This window comes from Ursus americanus, chromosome 1, assembly GCF_024610735.1.
Source record: "Ursus americanus isolate L20-20 chromosome 1, mUrsAme1.1.p, whole genome shotgun sequence".
NCBI lineage: Eukaryota > Metazoa > Chordata > Mammalia > Carnivora > Ursidae > Ursus > Ursus americanus.
This window is the reverse complement of record NC_142127.1, coordinates 49,631,742-49,647,299: the sequence shown is the minus strand read 5'-3', so window position 1 is coordinate 49,647,299 and position 15,558 is coordinate 49,631,742. Positions and strand designations below refer to the sequence as shown.

The following is a 15,558-nucleotide window of genomic DNA, read 5'->3' as shown; positions in this document are numbered from 1 at the left end:
TTTCATGGATGTGCTATTTTTCTCCCTTCTCCAAAGATATTGAAGGCAGCTGTTTGTTTTTTCCCCCCTGCAAAGTGTCTGTTTTCTTCAAGTTTCTTTCTTTTTCTTTGTTTGGGTTTCTTTGGCTTTACTCATGTCTGCTCGCCATTCGTCCTCTGCTCATATTTAAGAGTGAGGTTTATTGGGAGCTTTGAGTTCACGGTACTACTTATTAACTCTAGACCTTATTGTAAAGTTCGCTGGCTGGGTTGTTATATTGGGGACCCTCTAATGTCTGTATGTTCAGGTCTTTTCTTTTTGCATCCCACCTGGAATATTCCATCTGGCTTTTGACATTCTGGTCCTGAATAAGACAAGAGGGTTGGAGGTCTCAACATTCAGTATGGAGATGGAGTTTCATTGACTTACCTCCTTTCAGCTGTGCCTTGTCTCCCCTAGTCCAGAGACCCTCTGTTACCTTCTCTAGGCAGTGAACCTCTAGTCTTCTGCCAGGCTTGGGAAAGGGCAGAATCCTGGCTACGGTGAAGCAATGCAGGTGACTAACTGCATTTTAAACAGACTTCCATCTAAGTTTCCTACTTGTAGTTCCACCTTCACTGTCACTTCCAGGGGTACTAGTGTAGCCATTCCTGAGTGTTTTGGGGGGTTCTGTCATATACATTGGATTGCTTTTTGGCTTTTTCCGTGTACAGTTTTCTTGAATCTGCTAAGTCAGTTGTCACTTGCCTTTCTGCTCTCTAATCTTAAAAATGTAGTTGCTATCTTCTTTTCTGTTCTCTTTGTCCTTCAGTGTCTGCTTGTAGTTCCTTTACTGTGATTTTCGTGAAGAGTGGAGTTTTAGAAGACAGCAGAGTTACATGTACTAGGTCATTCTCATTCAGTGCCACAGTTTCTGAAGCTCAGCTGTTTTCATCTCATAGTTAGAAATGCATTTTAACTTGAGCATAGCTTCCTTTTTTTTTTTTACCCTTTCCTTCAGTTCCCCTATCCACACTTGAAACCTGAAAGCAGACTTATTTTATCTTTTATTTATTAGAGTGTCTTTATCTTTTTAGATAAAGTATCTTTTTAGAGTATCTTTGTGTATTTCATCTTTTATAAGCCTAGGGTATTGTTTTTCTTTGCGAGTGTGATCACAGTTGGAAAACTATATCCTTTAGGTGTGGTTGGTTGTAGAACCCAGTGCTTGTTCTAACACTTGCACGGTTAGTGCCTACCTGACTGACGTTGTAAAGTGCTCAAACTGGAAAAGTTGAAAATATTATTTATTTGAAACATGATTATTTAAGAAAGGAAATGACCCCCGAAACTAATACTACACTATACGAATTTGAATTTAAATAAATCTTGAAAAAAAAAATGAAAAAAGGAAATGTTCTTCCAACTAGTGTTTTTTAAGATTTTTCTAAAGATGGTTTGTTCTTGTCATTGGTTCCCTTGCACTTACTGAATATATTTTACAAGATCTGATTCTACCCTGATATGTTAATTATACTACATAAACTGGAGAGCTTTAGATAGGAAGCTTTTTTTTCCCCTTTGTTTTGCTTCTCCGTTGAAGTCCTTAATGTTAATTTTTTAAACTTTTTATTTTGAAAAACTTCAAGTATATTTAAAAATAGAATAGTGTAATGAACTTCCATGCACTCATCAACTAGCTTTAGCAGTTGTTAACTGTTGGCCACTCTTTTTTTTTTTTTTTTTTAAGATTTTATTTATTTGACAGAGATAGAGACAGCCAGCGAGAGAGGGAACACAAGCAGGGGGAGTGGGAGAGGAAGAAGCAGGCTCACAGCAGAAGAGCCTGATGTGGGGCTCGATCCCAGATCGCCGGGATCACGCCCTGAGCCGAAGGCAGACGCCTAACCGCTGTGCCACCCAGGCGCCCCAACTGTTGGCCACTCTTATTTTGTATAGTCTCCACTGTGCTCCCTCCTGGATCATTCGGAAGCCAATCCCATACTCTCTACGGTTTCATCTGTGATACTTTTACTGTGTATCTTTAAAAGATACATAGGAGTTCTCCAATTGTTAACCTAATAGAAAATAGAACATCTATTCTTCCAGCATTACTCTTGCAATGAGGATTCTGCTTTGTCTTTCATATAAAGGTCCACATTTTCTTCAATACTGAGTGTCATTAATAAGGCTTCATAACGTCCATGGTTTCTACTGGATATTTCTGAGAGACTGAGACATATACGTGGAGAAGATAAAGACATGACAAAAACATAAAGAAGGAGGGAAAAGGGGCACCTGGGTGGCTCAGTTGTTAAGCGTCTGTCTTTGGCTCAGGTCATGATCCCAGAGTCCTGGGATCGAGCCCCACATTGGGCTCCCTGCTCAGCGGGAAGCCTGTTTCTCCCTCTCCCACTCCCCTTGTGTTCCCTCTCTTGCTGTCTCTCTCTTTCTGGCAAATAAATGAAAAATCTTTAAAAAAACAAAAGAGGGAAAAAAGAGGAGTGAGTAAGGGAAAACATATGTAAGACAGAGAGTGGACCCGTGTCTCTTTCTGATGCTGCTTAGGAATATCCTTTCTGTGGGGATTACTTTCAACGATATTTTAAGGTTGAAATAAATACCTAAAATTCCTGCTTCATTTGAAGGGTGATATGGTTGGAGGTGATAGGAAGGATGGAGTGAGTAGAGAGAAAGAAGAAAGTATAAGAGGACAGAATCACAAATATGTGGAAATTATACAATACATTCCTGAATAATTAATGAATCATAGAATAAATCAAAAGGAAAAGAAAAAAATATCGTGAGACAAATGAAAATTAAAATACAACATACCAAAATGTATGGGATACAGCAAAAGCAATTCTAAGAGGGAAGTTTATAGTAATAAACACCTACATTAAGGAAAAATAAGGAACCTACCTTTACATCTCAAGGAACTAGAAAAATAAACTAACGCCAAACTCAGCAGAAGGAAGAAAATAACAAAAGTCAAAGCAGAAAGAAATGAAATATAATGACTAGGGAGACAATAGAAAAGATCAATGAAGCTAAGAGCTGTATTTTTTTTTAAGATAAACAAAATTGACAGATGTTTAGCTAGACTGAGGGGAAAACAACTTAGATATTAGAGACATTACAATTGATAAGAGAAATAGGGATCATAAGAAACTACTGTGAACATTTATGTGCCAACAAATGAGATGACCTAGAAGAAATGGATAAATTCCTAAAAACATATACCCTACCAATTCTGAATCATGAAGAAGTAAAAATCTAAATAGACCAATTACCAGTAAGGAGATTGAATCAGTAATTAAAAACCTCCCAACAAAGAAAAATATGGCTTCCCTGGTGAATACTACCAAACATTGAAAGAAGAGTTAATGCCAGTCTTTCTCAAACTCTTCCAAAAAGTAGAAGAGGAGGGTACACTTCTTCCAAATTTACTTTACAAGACCAGTGTTAACCCTGATGCCAAAACCAGACGAGGACTCTGCAAGAGAGGAAAATTACAGGTCAGTATTCCTGATGAAGATAGATGCAGATAGCCTCAACAAAATATTAGTAAACTGAATTTAATAATACATTAAAAGGAGCATACACCATGATCAAGTGGGATTTATCGCTGGAATGCTAAGAGGATTCATCATATGCAAATCATTAAATGTGGTATACCACATTAACAAAAAGAAGAATCAAAATCATATCATCTCAATAGATACAGATACAGAAAAAAACATTTGACAAAATTCAGTATCCTTTCATGATAAAAATGCTTCGCAAATTAGGTATAGATGGAACATACCTCAGCATAATAAAGTGCATGTATGACAAGCCCATAGCTCACATCTTGCTCAATAGTGAAAGGCTAAAAGTTTTAACTCTAACTAAGATCAGGAACACGACAAGGATGCCCACTCTTACCACTTTTATTTTTTTAAAAAGTAGTGGAAGTTTTAGCCAGAGCAATTAGTCAAGAACAAGAAATAAAAGGCATCCAAATTAGGAGGGAAGGAATAAAATTGTCCCTTTTTGCAGATGACATGCTATTATATATCGAAAACCCTAAAAACCCACACATATCCCAAAAACTGTTAACACTAATAAATGACTTCAGGGAAGTTTCAGGGTACAAAATAATATACAAAACAGCTGCATTTCTATACATTGACAACAAACTATTAGAGAAATTAAGAAACAATCCCATTTGTAGAACATCAAAAAGAATCAAATACTCGGAATAAATTTAACCAAGAAACTGAAAAATCTGGTCACTGAAAACTGTAAGACATTGATGAAAGAAGTTGAAGAAGACACAAATAAATGGAAAAATAATTGTGTTCATTTATTCGAAGAATTAATATTTTTAAAACGTCCATACTACCCAAAGTGATCTATGGATTCCACACAGTCACTATCAAAATTCCAATGACACTATTTACAGAAATAGAAAAACAGTGCTAAAATTTGTATGGAACCACAAAAGATCCCAAATAGCCAAAGCAATTTTGAGAAGAACAAAGCTGGAGACATCATACTTTCTGAATTCAAACTATATTATGAAACTATTGTACTCAAAGCAGTATGGTATTTTCAAAAACAAACACATAGATCAATGGAACAAAATAGCCCAGAAATAAACCCATGCATATATGGTCAATTAATTTCTGACAAAAAAGAATATACAGAGGAGGAAGGGTAGTGTTTTTAATAAAGTGTTGGGAAAACTGGATATCCACATGCAAAAGAATGAAACTGAACTCCTATCTTATACCATACACAAAAAGCAACTCAAAATGGATTAAAAACTTGAGCATAAGACCTGGAACTTTAAACTCCTAGAAGAGACCATAGTAGGTTATCTCCTCGACTTCAGCCTTGGCAATGATTTTTTTTTTTTTTTCAATTTGACACTGAAAGCAAAGGCAGCAGAAGTGAAAATAAACAAGTAGGACTACATCAACATAAAAAGCTGCATAGTAAAGAAATCCATCAACAAAATGAAAAGGCAGCCATTGGAATGGGAAAAAATATTTGCAAACCACATATCTAATAAGGGATTAATATCCAAAATATACAAGGAACTTATACAACTCAATATCATACATACATACATAAAAATAAAAATGGGCAGGGGACCTGAAGTCATTTTCCCAAAGAAGACCTACAAATGGCCAAGAGGTATATGAGAAGCTGCTCAACCTCACTAATCATCAGGGATATGCAAATTAAAACCACAATGAGCTGTTACTTCATATTTGTTAGGATGTCTATTATCAAAAAGACCAGAGATGACAAATGCCAGCAAGGATGTGGAGAAAAGGGAACCCTTGTACATTGTTGGTGGCAGTGTAAACTGGGATAGCCACTATGGAAAACAGTATGAATATTCATCAGGAAATTAAAAATAGAACCACCTTATGATCCAGCAATCCCACTTCTGGGTATGTATCCAAAGGAAACAAAAACTCACTATTTCAAAGAGATAGTTGTATTCACATGTTTATTGTAGCATTTTCATAATAGCCAAGGTATGGAAACAACCTAAGTGTCCACTGGCGGATGAATGGATAAAGAAAATGTGTGTGTGTGTGTGTGTGTGTGTGTGTGTGTGTGTGTGTGTGTCTGTATGCGCACACAGAGACACACACACTAGAATATTATTCGCTCTAAAAAATAAGGAAGTCCTGTCATTTGCAGTAACTCAGATGAACTTGGGAGGGCATTATATTGACTGAAATAAGCCAGACAAGAAAGCCATATTACAAGGTATCACTTCTATGTAGAATCTTAAAAAAAAGTTGAACACCTAGAAACAAAGTAGAATAGTGGTTTCCAGGGGCTGGGTTGGGGAGGGTGTGGTGAGAGAAAGCAGGAGAAGCTGGGAAAAGGGTACAAACTTTCAATTATAACATGAGTAAGGTCTGAGGATGTACCGTGTATCATGGTGACTATGAATAATACTTTATTGTATAATTGAAATTTTTAAAAAAGATTTTATTTTAGAGAGAGTGTGGGTGGGGAGAGGCAGAGGGAGAAGAGAATCTTGAACACACTACAAACTGAGAGCGGAGCCTGACGCTGGGCTCGATCTCAGGACCCTGGGATTACCACCTACACTGAAATCAAGAGTTGGACGCTTAACCGACTACACCAACCAGGCGCCCCTGTGTAATTGAAATTTGCTGAGAGAGTAGAACTTGAGTGTTCTCATAAAAAAGGATAACTGTGTGAGGTGTTGGGTGTGTTATTCAACTTGGTGGGGCTCCTTTCACAGTGTGTGCATATATCAAATCATGTTTCACACTTTAAATATATTATGATTTTGTCAATTTTCTCTCAGAGTTGAAATTTAAAAAAAGTGGGGGGAAGAAAACTGTCAAATCATGCTGGTTGTTTATTTTGTACTTACCAGTTAAGTTTTAGTTTCTCCACTCCTGTTGCTCTTTTCAAGAAAATCCAAACATTTAGATGTTTGATGATAGATGTTACATGTTTACATGTTTTCCTCAATGTTATCATTTAATTTTTTTAAGTTATGACTATTGAAAGATTTAGTAGTTTTGATATACTTGTCTCTAGCCTGCCAAACTGCTAAGAAAAAATATTTTAAAAACTGTTTTGTTGGGGCGCCTGGGTGGCTCAGTCCTTAAGCGTCTGCCTTCGGCTCAGGTCATGATCCCAGGGTTCTGGGATCGAGCCCCGCATCGGGCTCCCTGCTCGACAGGAAGCCTGCTTCTCCCTCTCCCACTCCCCCTGCTTGTGTTCCCTCTCTCGCTGCCTCTCTGTCAAATAAATAAATAAAATCTTAAAAACAAACAACAAAAAAAAACTGTTCTGTTGCTGGGATGCCTGGGTGGCTCAGTCAGTAAATGTCTGCCTTCGGCTCAGGTCATGATCTCAGAGTCCTGGGATCAAGCCCCACATCGGGCTCTCTGCTCACTCTCCTTCTGTGCACGCTGTGTACACGCTTTCTCTCAAATAAATAAAATCTTAAAAAAAAATATGTCCCTTTAAAGAAAATAAGAAAATTGGGGCGCCTGCGTGCCTCAGTCGCTAAGCGTCTGCCTTTGGCTCAGGGTGTGATCCTGGCGTTCCGGGATCGAGTCCCACCCACATCAGGCTCCTCCGCTGGGAGCCTGCTTCTTCCTCTCCCACTCCCCCTGCTTGTGTTCCCTCTCTCGCTGGCTGTCTCTCTGTCACATAAATAAATAAAATCCTAAAAAAAAAAAAAAAAAAGAAAATTAAGTTTTAAATGACATTAAATATTACAACCTGAAATCTAGAGCATATTGAACATAGCCCACTTCTTGCTTGGTTTAATATTCATTGAATTGTGGTTGTCCAAATGAATATTATTCCAAAGGTAACCTTGTCCATAATAATATGTAAATGGTATTATAGCTTAACACCTGTGTATGGAAATGGGAACTATTTTCATGTTTAGTTATAGTGCTATAGAGTCCGATGTTACAATATTAAAGCCAAGACATGGATGTTTAAAAGAATTTAATGTTCACAGTTATCACTGATGCATTCATACTATTTATTAATAAAATCATATTGTGAAAAAATTGTTAAATATCATGCAAAGAGAGAAAGCCACATAAAACAAATACATAGTTTGCTGAGTTATGAGACAAACACCTAAGGTAATTTAAATGTCTTTGAATTACTACTGAGCTATCACAGACCCATAGGAAAATAAATTAGTAAAATGGTGAGACTTCTGCCAAAAACTATTTTAGTTTTTTAAAAAGATCATTTATTAGAGAGAGAGTACACACACACAGACATGTGCGCTCAGTGGGGAGGGGCAGAGACAAAGTGAGAGAGAGAATCCCAAGCGGACTCTGCACTGAGCAGGGAGTCCGACCCTGAGATCATGACCAACCAAGAGTTGGACGCTCAACCAAATGTACCCCTGGGCGCCCCCCAAAATTATTTTAAATGTCAAAAAAAGCAACATTGATGTGTAGGCTTGCATAAATAAATGGTAATGAAAATTGCAGTATCTGTGAATAATATTTAGGTATTTAGATATGAATTTTATTTCTAGAGTTGCAAATAGGGTGAAAATGGCATCCATAGCACATTATGTTGTGATAACAGATTTACTTGGATTATGTTATGGGTCCTCAGGGCAGAAATGCTCCAGTTTTGACTTTTGTATAGTGTTTCGAGTATTACTGGCACATTTTATTGTTCTTGTTGATATCATTTATGACAAAAATCGGCTGCCCACTAGTTCGAAAGTTCAGCAAACTTCTGGATTATTTTACAGTTTATGAGTAACTGCCGCCCAAAGACAGAGTGATAGCTGAACACTAGTTATCGGTTTGTTCTTCCTAACTTTCATGTTAGAATTACTAAGTACTGCCCTTACCAGTCAGTAGAGTTTCTCACGAAGTTCATTTTTTAAAAATTGTTTGAAAAATAGTCTCTAATTCATTGAGAGGGACAAAGAGACATTACGATTGCAGTATTTAAATTGAAATACTGAAAATGAATCTAAATTTTTAATTCAGAAATTACCCTTGGATAAGAATGCCTTCAAGTAGGACAGAATACATTTTAAAAGTCGAAGTAAAGCACAGAACAGTTTTCAGTGCTGGAAACTTTTCAGGTAAATGAAGGGTCTTTTCCTCCTCCCTTTTCTTTATTGCCATGCTGTGCTTTGTTCTTCTGAGGAATAGTGTGTAGTACGTTTTCAGGAAAACGTGTTCCTTTTAAAAGAAATCAAAAGTTTTATTGTAAATTCAGAGCTGTACAGTGTTGATTTCTGTATAAGTGCACGTAGGGGAAGAATGTCCTTTTTCAAAACATGCAATTTGGATGTGCTTTGACCAATCTAATGTCCTATTTCTAACTTTTCTCTCTAGGAGCTACAATTGGAACATGCAAGACAAGCCTTTGCGCTCAAAGACAAAAGCAAAAGTGGCATGATTTCTGGTCTGGATTTCAGTGACATCATGGTTACCATTCGGTCTCACATGCTTACTCCCTTTGTGGAGGAGAATTTAGTTTCAGTAAGTAGAAAGCAAGTACTTCATTTTCTATTTCCTTAAAAATTTGAACCACTGGGTCCTGGCTTGCTTCCTTGGACCCACTGGACTCTTAACTATTCTAACTTTTTGTTTGGTCGTAGAAGGTAAACAGGTATGTGTAAGGGAGGTGGGTGTGATGGTGAACAGTCTTTCTCCGGATCATAGCTTTTTCAGAGCCACCATCTTGCTCTCATATATTTCCAAATTGTGTATTTCCATTTATAGAGTCCAGCTAAAGAAAACACTCTGTAGACAAGAGTGTGTAATTACTTTTTCCAGTGGCAGTACCTCTCTCAGACACTACTGCTATCACGTTGGCTCTTTCCATCCCACCAGGCTCCCAAAGCCTTGCTATAAAGATGGCTCCTTCCTTTGTTGCCTGCAGGGTGCTGTTTGCTAGAGGAATCATCACTGGCCTCTACACTGTTTTAATAACCATGGCCGTGGCAGAAGGTATGGAGGAAATATGTGGGCATCAGCCTCTGTGGCTCCCTCCTCTCTCTGCCCCTTCACCTGTGCATTCAGTCTGCATGGACCAGACGGTTTTTGTTTTTTTCTTTTTTTGTTCTGTCAAACTGCTAATCTCTACAAAGTAATCATCTGGACCAATAGCAAACTGATGTCATTCACTTCCTCACAAAGAGTGGTGAAACTTTCCTCACTTACCAGTTTTCTTGTTATGCATTGTACTTATGTATAAGTTTTTGATTGCTGCTTGTTTTAAATGGAGGGAAGCCAATGAGTGCTTTTGTTGTTTCAGCTGAAGATCATTATCCCTGATTTAGACCAGGGTAGAAAGATCAACTTCTGTTCTTTTTCTTCAGTGAATTTGAACATGGAGCATGTCACCTTGTCCTACACATTTCACCTCCTTGACACCCATCTCGCACTCCCTGAACCCTTACCTCATACCCCAGCCAAAATATGAGAGAAGGAAGGAAAGAAAGGGAGAGAGGGAGGAAAGTTGTGGGGAGGAGGGGGAGATATCCTGAGGGAAGGACTCGCTCAGTGCCTTGGAGTAAAGGGACCCATTTAATCTTTTCCAATTGGGTTACATAGACCTATTATAGCTTCAACTTACCAAATGGCATTTCAATTCCTGAAGGAATGTATTAAATAATTTGAGTTCTGCTTTTGGGTCACTGGCATCCAAATTCAGTCTAATACACATATCATCTATATTTGGGTTAAGGTATGTGTGTGAGGGGTGGATGCATTTGCCCATCATTACCTACACTGTTCTTAGTAGACCTTTATGATTAAGGTCATGCTGGTATTTCCATAAGTATTTCCTTGAATTTTTAATAGAGAATGTTTTTAATCATATGGGTTCCTCTGACTCCTGGCTTAGAAATTAGGCTTTTACAAACTATGAAAAGTATTGTCTTTTGAGTTTATGTCCAACTGGTGGGCAGAGGGAGAACTTAGCTCCTCACCCTGCAGAAGTAATGAAGGCCACATTGCCCCCCGTTGCTCCACAGGCACGAGTCTCTTCTGCACCGTTCCACCAAAGATGTAATTTCTGGTGAATTAATCCTCCCTAGATTGTCCCTACATATTTTGGAGTTTTTGGTGGTTGTACCTTTCATGATGTAGATTCAGAGCCCAGCACAGACTGTTAAATATCTTAATTATAACAGTGGCCTTTAAAAAAAAAAAAAGGTTAGGAGAGTTGATATAGTGAAATAGTCTTAAAATGTAAAGTTAGCACCGGGTTTTGTGTATGTGTATAGGAATAAAAGCAAGTTTAAAAAATATTCCTTATGTTGTACATTGTGTTTGAATTACGCCGGACTAGCAAGAGTTCCATAGTTGAGGATCTTGAAAATCCTGTTTAAATAAACCATTGTTTTTGATCTGTGGTAATTGTGTTTGTTGTTTCTGACCTTATAGGTAGATGAACTGTGAAGTCCAACTTCCAGATGTTGCTTTCTTCCTTAAAACCTAAATTACATAGACCTCCCTGAGGGCGTGAAATGCACTGTTTCAGTAGGATACTCTGTACTTATGGACTGGTTGTTAATCACTTTAATAATGAGGACTCCTTTGGATCTTCTTTGGGAAAAGTGTAGCGTCCTTATACGTTTTTTTGTTTTCATTTGTTTTTCAAACTTCTTGTATTGTCATTTCCTAGGCCGCTGGAGGAAGTATCTCACATCAGGTTAGCTTCTCGTACTTCAATGCATTTAACTCCTTACTGAATAACATGGAGCTTGTTCGTAAGATATATAGCACCCTAGCCGGCACAAGGAAGGATGTTGAAGTCACAAAGGGTAAGATTTTAAAAATATGCATTGATTTGAATCTGCATTTTTGCTTTTCTTTATCTAGGGCATGAGGTTGATCTGTTTACCACTCTGAAGCCAGATCTAGAAAGTATGTTGCTATGTGTATATGCTTTATTTGGGCCCTAGTGGTCTCCAAAAATCCAGGTGGAATTAATGGGCTGCTGGGGTCAGAATGGAAAAGTGGCTTTGACAGTTCTGAAAAGAACCTTGGTGCAGGCTGTCAAACTGGTCAGGGGCAGTGTAGCGGCAGCTTGTTTGTTCTAGGAAAGAGTTGCCACAGGAAGATGGGCAAGCCCATTCTTTTTGCTACATTGTAGTAGGGTGTTTTAGGTGATTGGAGAAGAGCCAATTCTTTTATCTTGTAACCCTGGATACCAAAGCAAATACAAGAGAGAGGATTCTAAAGAGATTGCTTTATCTTTGAAATTAATTGATCTGTTTTTGCTGTTCATGATGTTAACATTTTATCTTTTGCCAGCTTTCAGAATTTCATAGTTGAACTTAGGTATTTAAATTCAGTTTTAGATTTTTAAAATAATGCTAAGATGCCTTTAGCTTTCAGATTATGGTTGGTTAGAGTAGAAGCATATTAAGAATCTTTTAAGATTTTAAAATACCTTCTTTTTCTTCTAGAGGAATTTGCCCAGAGTGCCATACGCTATGGACAGGTCACTCCACTAGAAATTGATATCCTCTACCAACTTGCAGACTTATATAATGCTACAGGGTAACTATTCAAATACTTCTTTGTGATACTTATTATAGGATGGTTCCTTTAACATGTAAAGCAGAGGTATGCTTTCAGTTCATTTTAACAGTAGTCTATTCAGTCTACAAATTCCAAGAAGAGAGATAGGCAATATGAGAAACAGGGGAGGAGGGAGAGACAGAGGAAGACAAGCCTTTAGGTCAGGAAGATGGCTGGAGAGAAAGGACGAGAGGAAAGTGAAAAGGAAGGGTGGGGGGAAGGGAGGGAAGAGATGGAGAGAGGGAGATAAAAGAAAAGAGCAAGGTTAGCTTAAGGGGCCTGAGAGAGGGAAATTGGGCAAGGAAGAAAAATGAGAGTGGGAGGAAGTGAGAGGTAAGAGAGGGATGGGAAAAATTGATTTCATCTGGACTCGATTAAATGTAAGAGACTTGTGAAAATTTGGCTAAGTTTATCAAATAAACTGAAGGACATGTTCAGGAGTCTTATCATCTTTTTGGTTCATTGTAAATGGTCATTTTACTGAATAGTATATATCATTTTGTGTTAGAGGGTATCATTTTTGTGAAGTATGTCTGTGACATTATCATCATAGTTACCATCACGGACAAGCTCACATGTTTTATGCCTCCATTTTACAGACTAAAAAAACCAAAGCACATTGTGAGTTTTTAATTTGCAAAGTTCTTTTGCAAATCCCCAAAGAAAAACCTTCATCTCTGGCAGGATTTGTGGGATAGGGGACTTATGCTCTATTAAGTAATAAGGTCTTTTTAGATGCTTTTAGTAGTTATTTAAGTGTAGGAATATCTGAAAAATGGGTTTTAACCCTGGAGCTGAGGACTAATAGAAGCTGAGTATACCTGGGTGATTTATTGCCTTCACGCTACATAATGAATTGTTGGGCTGGAGATGATAATAAACATCCCAGCCCATCTTTGGTGATTGACATGAACTATCAGTCCATGTCTCATCCATCTAGAATTCACATTTTTAGCAAAGGTTCTGAGCGTCCTTCATGATAATAAACGATTTCAAAAAAGTGCTTTTCAAAACTGGATCTGAAGTGACCTACCTCGTTCATGGAACATACTTATTTTTAAGTAAATTTTTTGAAAACAGTAGTGCATGGTTCTAAACTTGGAGCTTAAAAGAGTAAAAGCGTAAAAAGTCTCTCTTCTACCTTTGTGCGTAAAAAGTCTCTCTTCTACTTGTGCCTTTCACTAAAGGCCACTAATATTTATCAGTTTTGTGTTTATCCTTCTCAAGGTACTTTGTACCTATGCATTAAATATGTACGCTAAAGGAATACGTTTAGTTTGTATGAACTGTCAATGTCTATACTTCGCTTCTGGTAATATTAGCTCTTTTATTATCTATCGTTGGAGTCTTATTAAATCGTGTACTCCACATTATTTTTCTGGGGACTTTTGCTTTTTGTGGTGGGAACCTGGGCCTGGAGATTTTTTTTCCCACTAAAAAATGATATGGGTAAATAGAGAAATACTACTTTTAAAGCATAGCTCTTTTCTCTGCTCCTTTTTTTCTGAAGAAATATGATCTTGGTATGAGGAGTTTGTTGGTGTCTAACAATTTTCCTTTCCCATGTTTTTGCCTGAAGGCGCTTGACTTTGGCAGATATTGAGAGAATAGCCCCGTTGGCCGAGGGGGCCTTACCTTACAACCTGGCAGAACTTCAGAGACAGGTAGGAGGAGTCTCACAGATAGAATCACCTTCAAAAATGCTAAAATCATAGGTACACAACAGCCTAGAGCCTGTGAACGCTATGAAAATGAAAAACTACTTTCCAGGAAAAGACTCTACTTAGCTCAAAGATTACCTTTATAGAATTGTTACCCCCCACCCTCGTGGAGTATTTTTATGGGGAACAAAATTTATGGGTTTTTTTTCTTTTAGCTATTAAGATAAGGAAGATAAGAGTGCAAACATACATGGGCTTGACTTCCTTCTCCCTAAAACAAGCAGTCTTTTCCTTTCATTTGTATAGTGACATTTAGATATTAGTATTAAGTTCACTTTGAATCATTGGGCTTTTAAAATACAAAACGCTCTTCTAATGAAGTAAATCTTTCATGAGATTGTGCTTTATAGATTACAATAATAACACAAGAAAACTATGTAATGAATGAAACAGAAAGAAAACCTTAACTATTATTACATTTTTGATAAAATATTAGCATTTTTTTCTTGAAGGATGATTTAAACAATAGCTCTGAGTCCCATAAAGTTAATACAGTCCCATTTCTGATTTCAAAAATACTATCTTAGTGGGAAAATAAACCCCGTGATACTACATGGAAGAGTAGAATGGAACAGTATTTTTTTTTTTTAGGTCTTGTTTTAAATTGAAACCCTTATCTTCTGTAGTACTTAGAGGCAGCCTCAGTTGTAGTGATGGTCACATGGCTCTGTGTGTGGGGTGAGGGTTAGGAGGGCTACTCCCTGTCCTCCTGCTATTTCCCTGCTCTAATAGATGAGGCCGGTGTCCCACATGATTACTTAGGAGACTGTGGTGCCCTAGGAGTCATTGAAAGGGTGTGGGAAGACGGGGAAGAAGACCAGAACCAAGGAGAGAGAGAAAAAAACTAAATGGGCACGCCATAGAAAGAGCCCAAGTTTGCTTTTTCTTCATTGCTGCCACATGGGTGTAGAGCCATTATGTGCTAGTGAAAGATAGGCATGTAAGTGGGAAATTTTGGTAGGAAATTTTTCTTCTACTTGAGCTCCATGGAATGATGATTCTGCCTCTGAAGTTAGTTAGAATTTCTAGTTCTACTTTACATAATAAACAAGAACTTTTTAGTTAGAGAAGTAGATTGAAAGTGGAAAATATTGCTTTTATATCTACATTTGATGTTAATACTTTCTTTGCTTGGAATGGAATAAAGCTTACTGCAGATTAAAATATACCTGTAACGCATAACAGTTCAGCTTCTTTAATAGCAAAAAATTCTTATCTGCTGCCATCAAAGTTTATTTCCACTGAATGTTCTCAGTTCCTTTAAAAAATAGGTGGATTTATTCCAGTTCATTGATTTATAAAATTTAATAAATTTATTAAATAATTGAGACATTGAAATATTTGAAGAGATTAGTGAATTTAATTTTGCATTTTGTACATTTATAAAAATTTGCTCTTGAAGCATAAAAATTGCATTTCAAAAGGAGTTATTTTTCAGTGTTAATATGTCTATTAATACAGCTTACAATATTATTCATAATATTTCCTGTGCCGTACTTTTAATCTGTGACATGTTTATTTTATAACCAGAAGTTTGTACCTCTTAATCCCCTTTATCTATTTTGCCTATTCCCCACCCGCCTTCCCTCTGGCAACCATTATTTACAATAGCCAAGATATGGAAGTAACCCAAGTGTCCATCAGTAGATGAATGGATAAGAAAGATGTGGTACTTATACACACCTGTGCGCGTGTGTTTACGTGCGCACGTACACACACACGCACTCACACACCCACACACAGAGGAATGTAATTCAGCCATAAAAAAGAATGAGACTTTGCCATTTGTGACA

The 15,558-nt window shown here is 37.4% G+C and overlaps 1 protein-coding gene across 2 annotated transcripts in view; it reads left to right on the top strand.

Moving 5' to 3' along the window:
- The window catches only part of SLC25A12 (solute carrier family 25 member 12), a 96,394-nt gene that overhangs the window by 41,776 nt on the left and 39,060 nt on the right, over window positions 1-15,558 (top strand). For both annotated transcript variants that reach the window (XM_045779859.2, XM_045779878.2), the window contains 4 exons: window positions 8,844-8,990; window positions 11,143-11,281; window positions 11,930-12,023; window positions 13,624-13,708. In XM_045779859.2, the coding sequence (XP_045635815.1) occupies window positions 8,844-8,990; window positions 11,143-11,281; window positions 11,930-12,023; window positions 13,624-13,708 (465 nt within the window). The remainder of the gene's footprint in view (window positions 1-8,843; window positions 8,991-11,142; window positions 11,282-11,929; window positions 12,024-13,623; window positions 13,709-15,558) is intronic.